Consider the following 22,816-nt stretch of genomic DNA (forward strand, 5'->3'; position numbering starts at 1 on the left):
TATTGCCTCTTGAGGAAAAAAAGCTTGGTTTACTGTATGTTTCAGGAACCTCTTACTTGAAAATAGAAAATTAATGATAATTACAAACAAAATGGTGCCCTGCAACCTCGTTCCAAAAAACGCATTATATTAATTACAAAGAGGAGGATATCTGTAACCATGAGGTTATCTGTAAGCCTGCAGTATTAACACTACACTGTTGATAATAATATTTACTTCTGCTGCTTTGTCCATTTGCTTAGTACTTGGCATTATCCTCCTGTTTATACTTTGAGGCCAACAGGGGCTGGAGGCTCAGTGTCTGATAGCAAGCATTCAGTTTCTGTCAGGATCTGACCCTTAATGACAAGCTTATTAACAGACAACTTCAATGAAATTCTCCAGAGATGAGTGAGCTTGATTACTCTCTCTTTGACGAGAATGAATTTTCAGTTCCCTATCAAGCAGCTTTAGCCTGGTGTCTCGCTGTCGTAATCCATATCCCCAGGTGGTTTTAGTAAACTTATTTATTTCATATCTGCAGACTTCTTGCCTTTAATCCTTAGATGTTGTTCAGTAGTAATTACTCTAAGAAAGAAGTTAACGGAAGGTATACACCACAATAGCTCTCTGAGGTTACCGGAAACTCATTAATTCAAATGGTTTTAAGTTAACGAAAATTATACACATGCTCTGAGAGGAGACTAGATCTATCCTGTGTTCTTTTCTGCAGAAAGGCCTAATTTGCACTTAATCATATGTTAATTTGGTTATATATTTCACTCCGCGAATCACAGAGAATTATATTAAGTGATTTCTTTCAGTGACATAATGAATGAAAAACATGGGCATGAAACTTCTTTGACAGGTACATGTCAGCGAAATGAGGGTGGTGCTTTGGATTTATGCGAAGAACAAGAAAATCTGACCCCATTTTTTTTTTTGGTTAATCTTTAATCTCAATGGATACATAGTTCAAATAAACTCTTGTTGTACCTTGCTTAATGAGAAGAGTCACTACTCAGCATGCTTGGTAGTGGTTAGTGATCATTTTATCTGTGTTAGCGTCCAAGGATACTTAGTTAACATACGGTCATACTTACCACATCGGTAATTCTCAAAACCCAGGTGCCTGCTGGATCCTCTCCCCATGTGTGGACAGACATGAAGTCCCAGTTCTTAAAGCCGTTGGGAGATTTATCTCTCTCTCTCTCACCCAGTAAGACTGTGCTGGTCCCTGTGTCAGTGCAAAAGGAACAGCAGTGACTGTTCAAACACGGCCACTTTTACTTTTCACATTGCTCAGCATGCACACTGTCCAGTATGCAGGGATCCTGGAAACCCACTAATTAACAGTGGCTTGTAGAACGAGAAACACGCTATTTCTGGTCAATGGTTCCTTTAGTTATTTTCACAGCAGTATTTAAGAGCATAAAAACTATCAAATTGGGTTGTGCCTTTAAAAGGTGCATCTTGCTTAGCATTCAATCTCTAGTGCAAAAAAGCAGTGGATGCACACACAGAAGCGTAAGAAGCTAGGGTCAGACACAATCAGTCTTTTCCACTGATGAAAACTTCTGGAAACCTCAGAGACAGAATTTTTGAAGGCAAACCAGCTCACACAGTACTGTGAAACCAAAGCCTTATTCTGAATTCATCATCATATTTAATTTTATTTCAGTGAGTGGATGTAAATTTTTAGGGCCTGGAACTCCAACAGACTGAAAAGCATTTGCATTGTTATTGTTATTACAAAATGCTGCAGTTCACAAAGTATTACTGCAGCAGCAGAAATTCCGCTGCCCGGCAGGAAAGGACAGAGCGCAGGAGCTTTATTTACATAGTAAGGAGCATAGAAACCCCAGGGAGCCTGATCACAAACTATAAATGCATTTAAAGGCAACACCATAAATACAGAAAAGGAATGACACACACTTAGTAGCACTGTTTTGCATAGAGGTGGAAAAACAGCAAGAACAAAGGGAACAACAGTTCAACTATGAAGGTGATACTACACTGTAAGGGAGTCCGCAGCACTTGGCTACAGATACCTCAGTTCATTACCCCACAGAAATCCATATGAGGATAAGTAACATCTTTCTTCCACCAGTCTTTCAAATATGGATGTTTTTCTAAGGTAAAGCCATGCTTCCTACATATTAGAAGCAGAACAGTGTCTTAGGAGAGAAATAGCTCCACAAAAGCAGAATGAGAGGTGCTGTTGCTGTCATCTCCAGCAGGCACCTAGAGACAAGCCCACTCAAACTAAAGCCTATGTAAGATGGAATTAAGTTTGAAAATACCAAAAGTCAAGACTAAAACACCTCACAGCAACACTGCTCTCAGAATCTGTTAGGTTTAACAACAATCTCAGACAAGGTAGAGTTTGAAAATATATGGCATGTAACGTATCTCAACCCTGCTATCCCATGAGGTTCCACAATAACAATATGAACAACGCTCTAGCGGCCTATTATCTGTGAATTACTAGATTAGCCTTTAATATCAACAAATTAGATCAGCTTGATGTTTAAATTCATACCTGAAACCTTGTTGTTTTTTTTCTAACAGCACCAGTTGATTTAAGAGCTTTTACTCTCTACAAAGTTGCTATACCCACTCTCCTTTCTTTTCTCCTTATGCTGTTACTTTAGGGCATTGTCAAGATACCTGCCATGTTTAGTACAGGTGCACTAAGATGCTTAACAGAGACACCATGTTTTTAAATACACCAGTGGGGAAAACACAGTCACACGAAATACAGGGAGTCAGATTTCTTCATTTTATATTAGTTTGCCAAATCACAGTAATGCTGATAAGCAATAATTTGTCATCTGCCTGGAACTCTCAGTTTTTACAAGTCCTGCTGTCAGAACGAAATATACTAGAAACGGTGCCTTCATTTCCTGAAGCACAATTTTCAAGCCTCTTCTCCCAAAAACAACCCAGAACACATGAAGCCTGCAAAGGGTTTTCAGAGAACCATTTCTGCAGTTCGCAGGATGTTTTGTCCCCATGCTCACCTTGTTGGAGGTGACTGGATTTGTGTAGTGATATATCTCTCTCTTTTTAAACCACTGAGGAATACAGATGTGGGTTTTAGTGAAATAAATACTACACATTACAGCAAGACAAAGCATGCCTTTGCCTCCTGTACCTGATGGAGACACCAGAGTGACATGAAGATCACCCCTACGGGAATACTCAATCGTTGCCTCAAGCTGCACGTGCTCCAGAGATGCAATGGAGTTTTCTTGACCCTCGCAGGCTTGTGTAGGAATTTCAATGATGACCTCCTCGTTTGCTCTTAATAATCTGGCAAAATTACAGAAGTTCTTTCATCAGTCACAGAAATATTTGATTCTGGATCATTATGTGAAGTGCAAATGGCACACTTGCCACTCATTTCAGAATGACAAGAAAGGAAGAAGTAAGGAAAAATTCCACATTAATTATTTTTTGGAATGCTTCAGTCAAAACTATTGGAAGTTCTGGACACACCAAGTACTGAAGTGGACCAGGTGACAAGCATTGCATAAGACAGACTTCTACAACACACCCTGGAAGCAAGTAGGTTTGATAATTAAGGGTTTCTGTCAACACTTCATTGTCCCACAGAGACTACAAAAAAACAGTCTTCACAGGCAGTGCCATCACACAACTGTATCAGACTTATCATGGAGTTAAAATATTACAGCAGGAACAGACATCTGAAGCCTTTGTACTGAATGCCATCTCAAGGGAAAAATGGCAACATCTTCTGTACATTCTCCGTACAGAGAGCTACTGTGTATAGTTTTCTCTGCATATTTCATTACTTCTAATGAGAATAACTAATTCTAAACTCAGAATTGTGAGATTTTTCTTTCTAATGTAACATAGAGGACTGCAATAAAAATACATAAAGAGCAAGTATTACATACATTAGTACTGGCTTAACGCACTGTGGAAAGGAGAAAGCTCAAAAAAGCAAACTGATAGTAAATGAGCATAAATAATAAGGTTACCAAGCAGTGGCACTCCGAAACGGCACTCCAGACAGGTTTTTGCTGAACTCACACAGTATAATTTCAATCTTTGAAATAGCTGTATTTTTTCTAGACACACGTGTAAAGAGCGGAGACAAAAATATCCTTACTGGTTAGCCAGCTTACCAACAAATTATAATTTATATGTATGTTGAGCTCTGTTTACCCTCACTATGCTGGAAGCACTTGTGAATGTGGCTGCTAAGTCTTTTCAGTGGGCCTTTGAGGCACTTGTGTTTCATAAGAGAAGTGTTATGGCTGTGATTAAAGCTCAGTACATCACCTTGATTTCAATATATACTATGCCTGTCACAGAATAAGAGCTGCCAAGCTCGGCTACAGATTTTAGAAAAATAATCCCTGGGATTTTACTCATCTTCTGAAAGCAGCCTAAACATCCCTCTCTTCTCTGATCAGGTTCAGTCTCACAGTATCACCCATCCAAATGCTGCACAAGCAGACATAATAATCTTCTTGTTAAGATTTCATGCTAGTAATTTCCACCAGTCTTTCGCTAAAGACAAACCAAACAAACAATCGCTCCTTGCCTGCCCCTGAGGAATCCAGTAAGGCAAAACAAAATGAATCAAAAGATATCTCTCAGTCTGGTTCACAGCAATCCATGCAGAATGCTACCCTTCAGGCTTTGCTGAGATAGATAGAAGCTTAGTTGCTGCTACTGCAAATTCTTACCTTGGTTCAAAGCTTTTGTCTTTGACAATACACTCCCTCTTTTCTGGTACACCTTTCCATCTTTTGGGATCAGCTAAATCTACCAACGCATTGGCATTGAGTAGTCCAAATCCAAATCGGCTGTTGACCATCAGTCCTGCTCCATTCTTTTTCCATCCTGGGTTTGCAGCCAGGGGATCGTATTCTGACGTCCACACTACTAAGTGCTGCATTTCTCTCCATGTTAGATCTGGGCTGTTGACAAAAAGTTCCTGATTAATTGTTTCAGCGCCATCTATCATTTTTCTCCCAATAATTAGTCTGCAACAAAACATGCTTTGAATGTATATGGTATCCCATTGTTTTAAAATACAGTGTGTTGCATGCACACCCTCACAATACTTCTCCAGGCAGACAAGATTTCTGTGTAAATGAGAATGAGCCTCTAGCAAGATTAGAGGCTAATTCTTAAAAAATATTCAGCGCTTAAGTTAAACAGCAAAACTAGTATTTCCCACCTGTCTTTATGGGACCTGGACTTTGAAAAATCACTAGGCATCTGACTGCATCTGTAACTAGCTCTATCCTTTAAAACGAGGCCCTAAGTACCTTGGTTTATGCTATCAAATGAATATGCAGTAGAAAACAAAGCTGAACCTACACTATTCAAGTACTAAGCCTACACCCTAATGTCTGAAGTGTTTCCCATGAAAGAGCCATTGTCCTGTCCTGTTCTTTCTTACCCTGAGTCATACACTGACTGCCAGCCCTACAAGGTCTGAACTCTCCTGCTCCCTGACTGTTCAGACAGTCAAGCTCAGATACCTTCTTTTTTTATGCCTCATCATTGGCAGAAAATGTTCTGTAAGTTAACTAAAGACTTAATCCAAACTCCCGCAACCTATTCTCTTCAAACTGCATTCTCCTGACACACATACAGCCTCACTGCTTGTAAGTGCAGTTGTCCAGAACTCTGTAAACAATTGCTGTCAGTGCACAAAACAGACTACAATTCCTCCAACATCATGTTTTACCTACACTGGCTGTGCTTTCCTAGGAAGGTGTCGAGGCAAGTAGCTGCTTAGTTTTGTCACCAGGCTGAGCAAGTCTGACTAACAAAAAGCGGAGCTGCACGATGAGATGGTGCCATTTCAAAGAGACAACATTTAGGCGAAGATGGTGGGGTAGCTGAGAGAGAGGAGTTTCAAAGGTAATTGTTTGACATCTTACTTTGCTTCCAAAGCTAGAGCGAAAATTCCTGCATGCAGATGCAGAGGTCCCAGTGTGAGTCTCTGTACATTCATTGTGAAGATCAGCACTCGTCTGACAGAAAACCACCCCAAAAAACAAGACTGCATGAATAAACAGTTGTAAATATAGTCATATCCACGCTCACAAACATAATCATGTATCCTTTACTTGGTGTGTATTAATACATTCCTCACCAGCAGAAAAAGTGATGGATGTTTAAATCCATTCATATTTCAATCCACACTTTGCACTTCAACTATAATTTTTGTATCAAAAAGCTTTGTGTTGGAACAAAATACTCCCACACCGAATATCTTATTTTATTCTAAGGTTTCACAAAAAGTGTTTCAGGCTTACTGGTGAATCACAAAAACAGATCATTGTGTTGGGCCTAGAACATTTAAAATTACTGCTTGCTAGAAAATTACTCATAGGATTAGTGTTCGTGTTCTGCTCCCTCTTCGGCAGGAGAACTATAATTTGCAATGAAACGTGCTTTATTTGGAAATTAAATACCAAACTCATCCTGGCTATGAAGAGAAGCCACTTAGGAAGGACTGAACTCTTGGCTCACTTGTAATGATATTATTTTAATCCCCATCAGTGTAGTTTATTGTAAAATTAGCATCCATCATGGCTGAACAGAAATTACAGGTACTTTGACATTATTTTATCACAGCAATTTTCTTCAGTAGAGGTTATTTCTTGCACAGCTAATGAAGGCACACAGACTGATATGCCTGCTTGTTGAGCACCTTTTACAGGTTTGGAAGCACCATTGTTGCTGTCATAAGTGGGAACTCGGGGGCTGACAATCTTACAAAAGCTACTGGCAAGGTTTACCAGAGCTACTGACTCATACAGTACAACTAACTTCACAGGTTCTTTTTCCTTCTACTCTAAACCTCTCTTCATCTGCCCTTTTTGAAGAATTGACCAAATCAAATCTCATGCAGAGACCTCTCTCATACACAAACAGAAGACAAATTGAGCATGCTGATTTAATTGCACTGACACAATGATTTTGTTTAGCCATTGCTTTACAGTAGAAGAGGTTCCAGGAATACAATCACTTTCTGGATTAGAAATCCCTCGCTGCTTCAAGGCAAAAGCACTAAGCATGTAACACATAACATAAAGCAGGCACTTGAAAGCAAGCATTCAAGAGCTCTCATTCATTATTTGCACACATAACACATTTTGATGTTTTTTCTGAATCCGGTAAAAACAACCTACAATTCTTTGGTCAGTATAATCCCCACTGCTGTATGCTGTGGCCAGAGTTGAAGAGCACTTCTCTGCATACCAGGGAGAAAGGCCTTGCTGAGAAGCACTGCTAATGGAGATAGTGTAGATACTATCGGTGTAACCGTCACAGTCACAGTTGTCACCCTGACGGCCTCCATTCCCAGAAGCCCAAACAAAAATGGAGCCTTTCCCATTTCGGCCCTAGAGAAAACAGAAATGAGTGGTTATCAAAGATATTTCAGTCTCTGTAATGGATTCCTAACAACTCCTCCCCCCTAAAAAAAGCCTAATATAGTAAATATTTTCAGGTAGAAAAGGACTGTAGAAGACAGAGGCAGAAGGAACCAGCTAACTGAAGTATTCTACTGAAGTATTCTACTTCACACTCTACAGTACATCTCTTAGTTTGACTGGTCTAGGTAAGTTTTCCTACATGCTCATGCTTTGGTCCTGCACATAATTTTAAAGAAATGGCATGTTTATCAGGGGTTATTTCACTGGCCTTTCCTGTAATCACAGACATAAGCAGTAGGAAGGACGTACACGGTACAACTTTTACACCGCTTTGTTCCATGGCTGGCATTAGCTTGCTGACACACAGTGAGCCAGCAAGCACATCTGACTGAAAAACCTTCCTCTCACACTTCTGTGGGCCAGCACCACAGACATAACCATGTTCATCCCCTGCTCTGGTCTCCAGCATGTAATGCGGTAGCAGCAGCCACCAACTGATGCCAGCAGCTGACAGCATGCAAAAAATCACAGAGAAAACCCATATCACCCTGTCTAATCCTAAAACATGCTAGTCCTTTAGAGGCAGAAAAATCTGTTTTGTGCACAGAGGAAAAAGTTCATATGTTGTTCATTATTAATATATGGACATTCACTGGAAAGAGCAGTTGAAATACAGATTTTTGTCATCCCACTAAGACAAGGTTTGAGGTTATTCATGCAAATGTGCAGACACTTGCAGTATTTAAAAAACCACTAAAAATAAAGAAAAATAAGGTGTACTCCTTGTGATACAACTGTTAAAATGCAAAGGATAAGCCACCTCAACTACAGAAAATAAGATAGTATCTTCCTTTGACACCTGTTTTGACTTGCAATGTTACTAATGCCCCTCAGATGCTTAAGGCCAAGCATTTAAGGCTAAGCTAAGCTTAAGTGGTTTACCAGGCCAGCAATGAAGGCACCAGGGATAAAAGTTGTTGGCAACTCCATCTCTGCCTGACTTTAAGCAGAGTGGAGACCACCAGATTCTTGTAAAATGAAGCTTGACAAATTAATAGCTAAATTTTACCCCCTTGAGAAATAAGACAAGTTGTAAAAACAGATACACTCTTCACCAAAGAACCTGCTTCTTTAGAGTAAGACCACTGAACATTGGTTCGTTAATAATTGCCTATAACTGTCACTCTTCTCTTGCTGCCTACCTATGGACTTGGATCTCTGTTTATCACCAAGCCACTCCTCTCGGTCTCCATTCTTCTCTCAGAGTATGTTTGTCAGCTTCTTCTGTCTGCTAATAATAACAGCCATTTTTCCAAAATCCTTTATCTTTGCTTCTGTCCTTCAAGCTTGCTTTCATTTCTCTCCTCGCTCATCTCTGATGTAGTCATCCTCTTTCTATTAGTACCTGTCCTTCTTTAGATATCTTTACACCTCACTGGCAAGAGCAAGAGCAGTTTATTAATATAATCCTGGTAACTCTCATGTTGCACCCTACTTATCATCCAACCAGATCTAAAGAGGACAATACAAAAATGAATTGTAAAAGCTTTGTTTTGAATACTCCTCATCACACATTTTTATTATCTTCATTTTAATTGACATGCTCCAATTTATAAACTAATGCAATTAACACAATACACGCCCAGCCACAGGGTGCTACAATGCATCACTATTTCATATAGCAAACTATTCACAAAGCTGAAATTTTGTATTAAATTTTATAGCCTTACAGTGCAGAAATCCAATTACTGTTCAGTGCAAAACAAACAGCAGTGAAGGGTGGGGGTAGGGCTAGACAAAGTCAGTACAAGTAAGGTTGGCACAGGAAAGATCGTCTGTGGAGAACAGCAGCTTAAAATCAACTTGGAAAGCCCTAGTGTTGTTTTTTTAGAAGTCCTTCTCTGGATTGTAATTTCTCTGACCTGTACTATTAAAATCTACCTCTTCCTTTTCAAACATGTTTGAGCCAAGAGAGCACAAACCATTTTCATTTATTCCCTGGTAACAACCTGTTCCCTGCCACATTTCATTGTACCTTTCTCTTAAGCATCATACCTGTTTTATCCCATACTCAAAAGCCTTCTGTGCCAGTCTCCCGGGTCCCTCCACAGTTTTACCATCATCATTAGGGCCCCAGCTTGCACTGTAAATATCCACGTGTTCTGGATTGAAACCGATTGAACTGGCTTCAATAGCATCGGTGACTATTCCATCCAGCATGCGTATACCTTAGCAGAAAAAAAAAAAAAAAAAAAAGAAGCAGACTGGATTCACTTTCTGTTCCCTCCTCTTTGTCTTCATTAACTATTTGTAAAATTTCCAGCAAAACTAAATCCACAACGATTGCAACCATAGCCCACTGTTGCACAGGTAACTAGAACCAAGGTCAGCTCATGCCAGTGTTAGGACCTTTATTTGCAGAGCTCAGGGCTCTCTACAAACATTTAAAAAAACACTCTAAAAACTTCGGTTGCTTACTGCTTTCTCTCTTTCTACAGAGAGTCAGGAAGCTGATGTTTTGCTTACTGTTCCTGCTTTTCTTCATCGTTGAGCTCTTTCTGGACTCTTTCTTCCTCTCTGTTAAACCTGTAACAAAGCCTTCTCAAACTGCTAACATGTCACTAAAATTAAATCGGTTCTGTTAATATTACTTTTAACAGTTCTAAGAGTTGTAGTTCAAAGATGTACTTCTGAATGTTCTGACTACGACGTTTTGTCCTCACAGTCATTAAGGCTTTGCTTCTCCGTACACTGCTATTTCACCAGCTCTTCAATCTTCACCACAAAAAAAAGTAAATCTCCTTTTTACTGCGTTTTTTCTGCTGTGAGCAATCCAGAGATGCTAGAGATAATTAACATTTTATTAGGAACTGCATGATCTAATCTTCTTCAGAGCAAGTCTGATCTCAGTGGTACTTAAAATTCAGTGGCAGGCAGCAGTTCATCTGCACTGGATCTCTCGCTTCGCAAATCCTTAGCTCTGCAGTAGGACTGCTTCCACTGTCCAGTGCTGAAGGAGGACAGAAATAGCAGAAGTCTGGCAAAATTCTCACTACGGCCGCCCCTGCAACAGTAGCAATGTATGAGCCACAGCAGTCAGGATTCAGTCTCTGTTTTCAAGCAATAAAAACGTCTGGGTCCTCTTGAACTTGGCAAGTTAGTACTAGAGCAGCTGCACCGTTACTGGCAGCTGGTGAATTATGAGTGCTCATTTTCTACTACGTTCCACAAAACAGGGATTTTTCGGAAGAACGGTGAGCAAAATGTGGTCATTCTATCTAACAAAAAGGAAAAAAAAAACCACCTCACCCTTGCAGCTCACTGTCTTCTTCCTTTTTTTGTACTGTCAAGCAGGAAAAAAAAAGGACTGTAAGCATAATTCTTTTCCCCAACGGCTGGACTCTAAGACTCATAATACTTCTGAGATAAAGCTGGGCTTTATTATTTCATACAAATTAGTGGCAAAAACAGACAAAGGAGTTAATCTGCTCAACCACTGCTACTCTATCACTCACAAGGCTTGGAAAAGAATCAAGTTTTATCCTATGCCTCAGGGAGAAAAAACACCACTTATGCTGGATAGGCTTAAACTCGTAACATTTTGAATGCTCATTTTTCAACTGGCTCAGAATTGTGAGATTCTCTCAGACCTGCACGCTGTGAGCAAAGATCTGCCTGTGTGGAGATGTGTGCAAGCTCTGGATGTGAGCGTGCAACATACACCGAGATACGGGGAATGCGGAGAGTCGTGTGCGGATATTTTCCATAGAAGAAGAGAAAGCCAGCTCTGAAGATAAATAATGCAATAAGAAAACAAGAACACTGACAACTCACTGATGAAAACAGTTCAAGAGAAAGCCGCTGTCTTGTCTTTGTGATCGCTAAAAATCCTGCTTGTTTAAGTCAACTCAGGGATTTGATGACTGCAGTGATATTTCCCTAAGCAGATTCCAATTATGTTCTCTTGCATAAATGCGTCCTTATTCCTGCACATGCTTGCTCCCATCGTCAGTCCCACAAAATCAAAATCAGGCAAAACGCAAGGTAGTTTAGACACATACAGGTATCTGCCTGGTAGAAGGCTATTTTTAGCCACACGCCACTGTGCGAGAACTCTCAGCCCAGTCCTTTGTAAAATGGAGCTTCTTAATCATTTGATTTCCATGGCAGCACCAGAGAAATATCGTAGCACAGTGCTGTGGCTGGGGGTGTGCATGAAAAGATACACACACTGCTTTACTCCAAAGGTGATCTAAACACACACACTTCCTAGCTCTGTACAGAACAAGGGGTCAATGTTAAAGGACCCTGAAAGGGGTCACTTTGAAAACTGGCATCAAGGAGTAATATTTTTCACACAGGGGACGGAAAAGCCTATGGGATTCACAGCCACAAAACACTGAAGAGATTCATCATGGTTTCAGAATAGGGCCAGGCATTGATGTGACTAGTGAGAGCACTCAGGCTTATTAAAGTCAGTATTTTCATGGAAAACAAAAAATTTTGAATGGAGTGTTTTGGTTTACCCCCCAAGGCAAAGTTAAACCAACCTCTGATGCTGAAGGTTAGAGAACAAGGTATTCCAAATGTCAGGGTTTTTTTCCCTAAAGCAGCTACTGCTGACTGTCAGAGAAAAGGCATTGGCTGTGGGCCACTGGGCTTATCCAGTACGGCAATTGCTACAAGCAAACAGCCACTTAAAGAATTCATCCTGAACTAATGTCAGACAGAAGCGTGTAATGTGTCATTTCATGGATTTAAAAAAAAAAAAAAGGAGAAGAAAAAATGCCTGTGAAGAAATGAATCCTGTACAGCTTGGAACATCAAAAAAGCTTTCCAATGTTTAGCCACTTCAAATTTACCTGAATCATTTGAAGACTTTTCCTATCTTCCATTGCTCTTTGAACATATTTTTGTTTCATCCCTATCTTAACCAGGCTGGTCATATATAACAGCTAACAATTTCTTTCAACTTTTCCACTCTTTCTTCCCCACAGCACAGGGATAAGCAGCTTTCTGGGTTATTTGGATTGCTGAACTGCTTTTCCTCCTGTTATTTTGCTTCTTCTAGACAAATCACCCCACACAGATCTGTAGTCTGAATTTGCAAATGAACACAGTGCATATGCAAATAACTGTGGGAGAATCTTCTCTGTAGATGCAAGTGCCATAAAATATGGGCACAGCAGGAGTTCAGACATCTTTGCAGCTTCATCCATTTCGCCTCGCTTTGAAAATTTGGCATCTTCATCTTATGATTGAGATATTTTATTTAAACAGAGCATGACAGCATAATGCATTACGGCACAGGCAGACTGTAAAGCTGACATCTATGACAGCTCAGTAGAGTAAATGTGAATCTACAAGTATAAGACTGAAATGGTGGGAACAGCAGCTATGGGTGTCAATCGCCACTCATCACCCCTTTGTTTAAAAGCAAGAAAGGGAGTAATGACAGAACTAGGACTATACAAGTAGCTTCCTCTGAGCTAAATGACCATTTGGAAGTGATGCTTTGATCATGACTATTTTCATAAACCTCTGATGGATTAAACTTTTACTCACAACTTCAGAAAAAAAGGCAATATTGATTGATGGGCAAGCAAGATTCTACTTATTTTCAAAATTAGCTTATGATGATAGTAGAGAAGCAAGCTGTTGAAACAAGAACCACAGCAGTTTGAATATTTTGACTGACATGACCTTTCATATGTAATTGTGTAGGTAGAAACAATACGCTGCAAGCAAGGGTCAGTATGAATTTTTATATTCTTACTTTCACTCTCCTCAATCCCTCTCCTTCCCCATGCCAATTCCTTCCAGGACAATCAAATATAAGTGAGTTTGTCATTCCTTAAAAGATACAGTCTTATGTCTGGGTACAATATAGGTTGTTGCTACTCTTATCCTCTTATTCTTACTCTTAGTCTTATTATTGCCATTATCATTACTAACAATCAACGGATAACCAAATTCCAGAGGGTATGTATGTCGACACACAAGACATGCTGCCCTCTAGATGTAACACTGTGCACTATGGCCAGACAGGATTTTGTAGTATACTACTGCAAGACTGATGTTTTCTGAGAAGGACTAAACATTCGTATTTCAAATTAACGGCAGCTGAGAACACTGAGGACTTCACAGGATCTGTCTGGTTAGCATTCATATCACACATCCAATTATTTTTGTTTTCTCACCTCCAACTTTGGAATTGTAGGCTACTCCAACACCACACTTTCTGTTGTTGGCTTGCATGGCAATTTCTCCTGCACACCGCGTTCCATGCCTGAATAAATATAGCAAGAATAAACAACACCGCGTAACACCTTTGTGTAAGGTATAGGAAGAATCATCACTGACCTTCTTGATTTGGTGAAGGTCTTTTTTTAAATTAATGCAAAGCAGCTATTTCATCTACTTAATGATCAAAGGATCATAGTGATGAGATGATAAATACTTAACCTAAGCCACATTGAAGTCTGTAGACGTATTATTTATCAGCATTTTACTCAAGTGCAAAAGCAGCCTAAAATTATGGGGCTAAGAAGGTGCTGAACTTCTTCAGACAGAAATACAAGTCTTTTTTAATCACACACTTACATACTCTTTCTAATGACTGCATTTATTAAGGGTTTCAGAAAGTGAGTCTTTAAAGCATCCTCACCTCTGCTAAATTTTTCTTGTAATCATATATCTCCTATGCAGTTCTTTTTTTGCCATAGGTGATTCTTATTCTGCAATACAGAAAAACTCTATAGAAGTGTAATTGTAAAATAGTTGTATTCAAATAACACTACAGATTGTTATTCAATGAAGTGTTCAAATGCTTCTGGGCTGAATTCCATTTACTTATTAATAAAGATCAGAGGTAATACAGGTAGATTTAAAAGATAATGTCATCAGAACAAGAGGATAATGGCTTCTTGCTTTTAAATAACACTGTAACAAAGTAGAAATGTCATTTTTCAAATGTCTTATTCATGGGACATTTATCTTTTGATTTATTTTTTCCACCTCATACACTGGTTTATGTTGCAGATACTATTGTGCTGTCTCATAGATAATAGGGAACCAGTGCACTGGTTTGTTACTGCATCTGTATTGAGCATTCTAATTAATTAGTGGCATCCTAATGACTTTTTTTATGTACCAGCTTTCTTCTCTTTCCCATGGACAAAACCCCTCCCTGAACTACCATGAACACATGTAGATTTGACAGGCCCATCAAGATGTCCCATAGAGCATCAAAGAGGTAGTGCTACAGAGGGCATCAGAGGAAATTCTTCTCTCCTTCCAAGACACACAAGTCCACTGAGTGAACTGGCTGGTTGTCTTGCGTTCAAGCCTTTTGAAACTACCTTGAGGACGAAATCTGGTCTAAATAAAGCTTCCACGCACCTCAGAAGAGACAGAAAAACTGTCACCAGAGTGAATGTAACCCCCTCCCATATCTGACCATGTGTCATGCCCATATGTGAGGAAGTCAGAAGCACGACTTCACCTGTGATTGCATGCACTGAGCTGGAAGCTATTCTATCAGTCCAAAGAGTGCTGCCAGATCTGGAAAAGAGTTTCCTCAGCTACAAAAGCTGACCTGAAGAGATGAATTTCTTGATAGGTTCCACTCAGACTCATTCTCTTCCAGAGGTCTCAGTAGGAAACATAGTTTTTTAAAATTCCCCATGCAAAGCAGAGAACTGAAATAAAAATCTGCTTAGGGAGGTATCATGCTAGAAAGACACACTCTGAGAAACAGATTGTTCCCTTCAGCTTACAGAAACGTATCAGTACCTGACATATACAAAGATACGAAGAAATCCAGGACACTATAGGGAGATTACAGTTATGAAGCTCTCCATCTGGGAATTCAATTTCCTTAGTTTCCAGTGTTTGTGCCAAAGCTACATGAAAATGTTTGGGCAAACTGAAACACAGTACGTTCCTTTCAAATATCAGGAAACACTTTTGCTCTGTGAGGATGAGCCAGCACTGGTGCAGGTTATCCAGGGAGGTGGTGGAATTTCCCTCCCCAGAAATGCACAAAAGCTGTCTGGATATGGTCCTGTGATCTCCTTGCTTGAGCAGGGGCTTCGACCAGACGACCTCCAGAGATCCGTACCAACCTCAACCATCCTAGGATTGTTACACATACTCTTCCTTTTACTAAACAATTACCATAGGGAAAACACATAGATATTTCTGCATGTTGTATTTTCTGCATGTTCTAACACAAATTAATAACATACTATTTCGTTCTTTTCACATAAGTGATAGGCGACTTACTTGTTTTCATTTGTTGGGTCATATCTAGGAAAGGGATCATGATCGTTGTCATTGAAATCGTAACTTGCCTTTGGATCCTACGTTTTAAAAAAACAAAACCAAAAACAATTACATCAGACAACTAGAAAACACAATTTAAAATGTATTACAAAACAGGTTCTAGAGTCTGTATTTATTTATTTGGTGTGCCTCACGTTGACAGCTATCATGTTGGTAGAATTTGAAGGGCATTAACAATTCTATAAATTTTTCACAGAGCTTTAATAATTCAGCATTAAACCGCTGTATAGAAGCATGCTTGGGAACTAAATCCTCTGAAAAAACAAACAAACAAACAAAAAAACCCACTCCACTATGATCGCTAAGTAACATACAGCTTCCTGTGACACACATCAGGTTCCAAATTATGCCTGAGGCAAATATTTCAGTCTCTGTACTGGAGTATCTGACTTACAGAACAGACAGTAAGCTAGAGAAGAGTGTCCATATGTCAAATTTACAATTGATTAATTTATTCCATAACATTCTAATGTCCAAACTCACATAGTTAGCGTAGATGTCAGTGTGATTCCACTCCAAGCCATCATCTAGTACTGTGATGACAACACCCTTGCCTGTAATCCCTTTTTGCCATACAGGAATAACATGGAGATCCAGTTTGGGCAGGGACGGAGTTATTCTTGTATCTTGCTAGGGGGCAGAAAGGATTAAAATATGTCATCATTTTTATCCATTTATACCACACAGTTCCAAAATCACATTTTAAAGGTGCTCTCAACCATCCCAGCCTGAATTTCTGTATTTCGCTCAAATTTTGCAATGATAAAACAAGTATCAGCTTCTTCAAACACTTGTAGCACAGAAAGATTTACCCCATTACTTGAAGATCCCTGAAGACCACTTCTAAACAAAGAGTATCTTGTATTTATTGGAGGTAGGCAGCAAAAACACAGGAATGGTAGGGCTGTATCGACGAAACTTGGAACGCTGAGTTAATAATCAGACCTGCTCGTGTTTGTTCTTTTCACCTGATGAGAAGCTAGACAGTAGCCCACAGTACAGTGAGCTGCGTTCTCTCCAAATGTGTTTTCTCCTTTGACGTTCAAGTTAGGCAGAGCAAAATAATTAATGGATAAAACAATTAAGGCCATCGTTTGGCTAGAAACAACTGTGCTGAATCACAACTTTCTGTTTACTACCCTCATTACTGTTCCTGTGGTAAGTCAACTGGAAGCATGAATCATCTATAGCCTTCTCTTCCACAGCAAGTTCTTTGAAGAGTAGCTCCTAAGTGGGTCATTCTTCCTCTCTAATATTAAATGAGTTCATACATCTAATTTAGAAAACTTGCTTACAACCTTCATCAAAACAAAGATGCAAAAAAAAAAAGAAAAGCATTTTCTTTCTCATTCTTTGTGTTCTACTATATTAGTTGATCGCAAGTTTTTAATTTCTTTGTTTTCAGAGGAAATTTGCATAAAATAGAATCATAGAATCATAGAATGGCCTAGGCTGGAAGGGACCTTAGAGATCATCTAGTCCAACCTCCCTGTCATGGGCAGGGACGCCTCTCAACTAGATCAGGCCACTCAAGGCTCCATCCAACTTGGCCTTGAACCCCTCTAGGGAGGGAGCAGCGACAAGGCTTAGAAAAAGAAATTTGTTATGGGAATGACCTCTCTCTTACTTTATGTTTTCTCTTCTGACTGATGTCATTCAGGGAATTATCTGAGGTTTCAAGTTTTGTCCTCTAGAGTCCATCGCTTTTTCTGGTGATGTGTGAAAGTACACTGAATAGAGCTAAAAAATGTCGCCATCAAATCATAATAATAAGGCAATAACAAGTTATTTATTACAAGGCAAGGAACAAATTTGGAAGAAAATATTGAACACATTTATGCACATAATCAGAAAAAATTCAGTGTGTACCACTAAAAAAGATAAGCATCATGTTTCTGTTTCCCATGTGTGATCACTAGAGGGAAAAGAAGTAAAAACCATAGAAAGGTGAAAAAAGGAACTATGTCTCCTAGAGAGCAGGACATTGATTTTTCACAAAACCGCTTTTTTTAACTCTGTGTGTGTTTATTTGTCCAACACAGACATCTCAGAAATCTCTTGCTTCCTACTGGAAATGGGCAAAGAAGCAAACAGATATTCAGCTCCAAAGAAAAGTTACATTCTTAAAGATAACTACTATTTATGTTGAAAAGAAGTCTGCGGGAATCTTCATGGAAATATTTTGCGCTAGGTGTTTACAATTTATTTTTCCTAGCTCAAACAAAGGAAGGAGAGGGCAAAGCCTAGACTTTGGTCTGTTGTCTCTAAGCTGAACCGAAGAAGAGAAGGGTATTTCTAGGCCCTGGGGCCATGTTTGTGCTGGACCTTTCCTCTTAATTTGTTATATCCACCTTTAATCCCATCCCTGTTCTGAGCAAAAGCTGTGAAGCCTAGACTGAAGGTACAGCTAGATGCACAGTGGAATTACAGACTCTTGAAAGAAACCACACAAAACATATTTCTGGTTTGTCACATGCAGGCAGAAATTATAGCTCAGGAAACTTCTTTTCCTTGAGGTTTTGAAGATGTGAGCCATAGACACCCTCTTCTCTTTAAATACAAGAGGCTAAAGGTGCTTGTTGCATGCATGCATAAGCTTTTGTTTTCATCTGGAGTAAGCACTCTGCACTACCAGTTTTAAAAATACATGGCCATCTTCAGACACGGTAAGGAATTACTTATATGCCAACAGCAAATATTTAAAAATTATCATAAAGTTAACTTCTAAGTGTTACATTTTCTAATATCAACCCTCATCCTAAGCAGCAGTCTGAACTGTTTTCAACATCTTTGTATAAATGACGCTTCAAAGAAAACAGAAGGCTGCCTGGAAATCTTATGCAGAGAGATTGCTCATTTTTATAGCCTATGCTAACGAGAGGGACTCTTCATTTATGCCCTTCAGTGCAATCGCTCTGATACGATGCAGCTGATAGCACACCTGAAATTCACCACCCCCAATCCCACAATGAAACAAATTCTTACCAGATACCACTGCTGATTCCACATGGGGTCATTGAAAAGATCTTCTGCCAAGTCTCTCACGGTGGCACGCTTAGTTCGCTTTTTCTCATATTGCTGCTCTGCCCACGACACCTACAATTATTTGTACAGATAGGAAAATAAGCCTCTTTGGGTTAGGACATTCTTAACCTAGAGGATCAGGGTGATCCTCACAGCAAAATTTCGATGCCTAGACCAAAATGAGAAATGCTTGATGCAGAGGGGAAGATTATTTGTACTGTTAGTACAGTGTACTTTGAGGAAAAGGGCTTGGCAAAATCATGGTACTGTGGAGTCAATTCATAGAAAATCACTAAGTACAAGTTAACAGTAGAACTCCTGAGTGCCACACAAAGCAGACTTCTGTATCAAATGTGCACTATGATTAGAAGGTTATCTAAGCAGTGGTGGCCACTGAAACAAGCAAAACCACAGCCTGCTTCTCTCTCCCCGCTACATTTTAATCCTCATCTGTTTCTACTGGGAGTTAAAAGGAAAGGAGAAAGATTATCTCTGGCTTTAGTCTAGCAATCATAATGATGCTGTTAATCCTAGCCCAGCTGGACCTTCAAGTCTCCTTCCTAGTGGTGTTCTCAAGTGTGATCCATTAGTAAGCTATGAATATTGGACTAACTTCATCACTGGCATAATTCCACTTAAGGTAACTGAAAGCCAAAATGCTTCGGCATGTTTTGCTAAAGCATCGACACAGTGAGCTGCACAGCATTTGTGGATTTAAATGGAAGAATAGATTTAGATTGGGTCCTAGGAAGACATTTTCAGTGCGAGGGTGGCAAGACTGTGGAACAGATTGCCCAGAGAGGCTGTGGCTGCCCCCGCCCTGGAGATGTCCAAAGCCAGGTTGGACGAGGCCCTGAGCAACCTGGGCTGGTTAAGGGCATCCCTGCCCATGGCAGGGGGTTGGGTTAGATGATCTCTGAGGTCCCTTCCAACCTAAGACATTCTAGGATTCTGTGATTCTAGGACACAGCAGTCTGCAAGTCACTAGGCTGCATTTAAAAGTGTATCCCACCTAGTTCTCTTGAATGCATTACTAAACCTAGCTCTCCCTTGCCCTGTGTGCTCCTTTTGGAAATGGAAATAAAATGGTACTCATTGCTAATACCTAGACAGTCACTCTGGCACAGATCCAGTTGGTGCTTTTCAACTCAATTTATAAACAAGCAAAGCAGACTTGGGTTCAGCGGATTGCCAGGATCCTGCTACGAGCCTCAAGTGGAGGGTGCCTTGGATCTAACCTTTTGCTTTAAGCAGATTCCATTATTTAACTCGGTTGTGATCCAACGGCTTTACAGTCCTCACATCTATCACCATATAAAAAACAACAGGAAGAGAGACTCACAAATCATACTGATAAAAAAACTGTACTGATTTGCTTATAATACGATTTGCTAGTGAGGGCTTCATGAAAATTTGCCACAAGAACACAAACCTTTGAAGACGGTAGTCACATCAGGCATGTTTACTGAAAGCTCTCTAATATTATTCCTTTTGCTATGTATATAGTGCTAAAACCCCTAAAAAACATAGTGGGTCACAGAAGATGAATATACTCATGTAAGTATAAGTATTTTAAATTGCCCCACTGATACCCAGAGCCATACAGACTTTTGCACAGGTTAGAGCAATTACCTTTATCTCTCCTCCCTGCCCACAGCAAAGCTGAGCCTCTTCATCATCCAACATTAATTAACAATTGACAACTTCCATGCTTGTTATTTTTTTTCCCTATGTGGACAACTGCACTGAGGGAAATGAGCTGAAACTGCCAAGCACATATGTCAGACAAACAAGCCAAACGTTTGTCACTCAGCAGCTGGGTAAGGTTCCAGCCATCCATCTTTCACAAAAACTGAAGGCCCAGTGCCAAATCTCCAGTCACTGATGTACAAAGCAGTAAAAACGATCTTGGTTCAGCTCTCTTGCAAGGAAGTAGATTTGGAAACTAGTGCTAATATGGGAAGAAGTTAGGGAACCAGATAATTATATCCCTTCAATATATTCACAGCCTTCATCTGTTTTACAACAAACACTAGGACATCTACAAGAAGCAGATAAATATTCAGATTAGAGCCAAGTTTTACCCCATCTTTCACACTTAACATACCGTAAAATTCATGAAGGCATCATACTAACAAAAGACTGGTTTTAAGCCTTTTTAAAGAGGCTGTTGCAGAACAAGAGTAGCTCTTTGGAAGCAAGGTCCACATATAACCACACAGTGTTACATGATTGCTTTGTGTTTATATACTTACATAATGACATAATTACATCTCATTCACTCACATAGTTAATTTGCATGCTAGATGGTAAATAACAGGGAAATTGGAGTAAATTTAGCTAATCACCTGCACCACTCTCACGCTGTATTTTTGGATCCAAGTATGTAAGTCTCCAATAATGTTTCACAGTAATGTGTGTAACACAATTGCTTCCATTCTATTTATGACATTAGAATTCAGTACATTAGACACGGTCGTGCTTCCCTGTCTAAGAGACACATTCCATGCAGTAAGTCCAAAACAGGGAGGAACTGCAACAAAAGCTCTGTTCCCAAATGTTGTAGTATGACGGCATTGAACATCTGATCATAGGTATGGGTGTAAACGAGAACGCTGATTTACACCAAAGCTCTGGTTTTGAATACTGCCAGTTTAGAATGATTTTACCTAGAAGACTTTAACTGTTAAACTAATGTTTGCAAGGAGATAGATGGGAGTGTACAGAACAGGCAAAACAAATACCCTGTCTCAGGCCCTCCTTTAATTCTTCCAGCTACATATTGAATATTTCCTCCCAGACCACATTTGTACTGAAACCCTGCAAGATGAGCAACGACTAACTCTCAAGTGATTTGTCCCTGTATGGTAAGTTGCTGGTTTTCACAAGTTTCACTTTTCACAAGTAACTAGGTTACTTCATGTTTTGGGCTGCTCCTATTTTTTATGACAACTGCAGCAGTAATGCTGATTTGAAATTCAAATTTCTGAAATTTGCCAGGAATTGGGTTTTAAGAAGGGCCAAGACCATTCTGGTCTGTTCCTTAAATTTTCCATGCACCCCATTTTTTCAGCATGTTTACAAACAGACATGCTTCTCTCCCAAATAAAGGCAAATAAGCGGGGAGTCTGCCTCACCGTGGGATCCCTGGCTCTCCAGTGTGTCTCCTCTCTGACTGCACTGGGCTCACAGCGTACAACAAGGCAAGTCTAGAAAGTGTGATGCATCCTTTTCAAAGGGGTTTCAGGTTATCACAGAAGAAGAGAATCTTCAGCACCTTTTCCCTTACTTTTTTTTTTTTAAATAAAATATTCAGTCACTTCAAATCAAGCCTAATTCCCATGGTAATTGCACAGACATGGCCTAATTAAACTTAGTGCCTCTATGGATTTTTACTTCTTATTGAGCCCTGTGGCTCCTCACTCATATTTTCATCAGCGGCACATCGACATCTGAAGTTCCAAGCCTCTGCAATGCTGCATGTCTTAAATCTTCATTTGGAAAGCACTTGCAAAAAACAGGGTAAGAAAGGGTCAGATTCCGCCTGTTAATGACAGAATAATAAAGTATTATTCAGCATGAGTGTGGATGGATGAATATATTAGATTTGCAAAATGAGGAAAACCTGCCCACAACCTCATTACAGAGCTAGAAACAAGGAAACAGAATAAACAGCGTGGAAAAGAATAAATGTTATACTCACTCGCACATCATCAGAAAGTCTTTTAGTGATATGAATGGCACTTCTTCGAGACCGCCTTGGATGGCTTTTATGTCTGAATAGGTAGTGATTTTTGAGTGATCCAATCTGTAAGAGAGAGGCGTACTTTAACTATGGAGAGACATCCCCCACTGCAAACAAATATCAACAATCACAACCTGACTGAATTCATTCTGCTTCAAAAAAAGAGCATGAAACTAGCCTTTAGATATCTTAATCTAATCTAAACTAAAAATAAACATACTCTCCAAGTGACAAATTCTTATCACAGCCTGCATGCTGCCAAAAGAAACTGGGGGAAATTCATTTAAGC

At 39.7% G+C, this 22,816-nt stretch overlaps 1 protein-coding gene across 1 annotated transcript in view; it reads right to left on the reverse strand.

The window, feature by feature from the left end:
• The window catches only part of LOC104279224 (neuroendocrine convertase 1-like), a gene marked incomplete at its 5' end in the record, with an annotated part of 25,383 nt that extends 2,793 nt beyond the window's left edge, over window positions 1-22,590 (reverse strand). The window contains 12 exon segments of the mRNA XM_009876429.1: window positions 1,083-1,216; window positions 3,137-3,294; window positions 4,701-4,934; window positions 5,910-5,942; window positions 5,944-6,002; window positions 7,167-7,379; window positions 9,468-9,640; window positions 13,613-13,701; window positions 15,699-15,775; window positions 16,242-16,388; window positions 18,744-18,854; window positions 22,486-22,590. Coding sequence (XP_009874731.1) covers window positions 1,083-1,216; window positions 3,137-3,294; window positions 4,701-4,934; window positions 5,910-5,942; window positions 5,944-6,002; window positions 7,167-7,379; window positions 9,468-9,640; window positions 13,613-13,701; window positions 15,699-15,775; window positions 16,242-16,388; window positions 18,744-18,854; window positions 22,486-22,590 — 1,533 coding nt within the window.
• Window positions 22,591-22,816: the final 226 nt, after the last annotated feature.

Source organism: Apaloderma vittatum, unplaced genomic scaffold (genome assembly GCF_000703405.1).
Source record: "Apaloderma vittatum isolate BGI_N311 unplaced genomic scaffold, ASM70340v1 scaffold20029, whole genome shotgun sequence".
NCBI lineage: Eukaryota > Metazoa > Chordata > Aves > Trogoniformes > Trogonidae > Apaloderma > Apaloderma vittatum.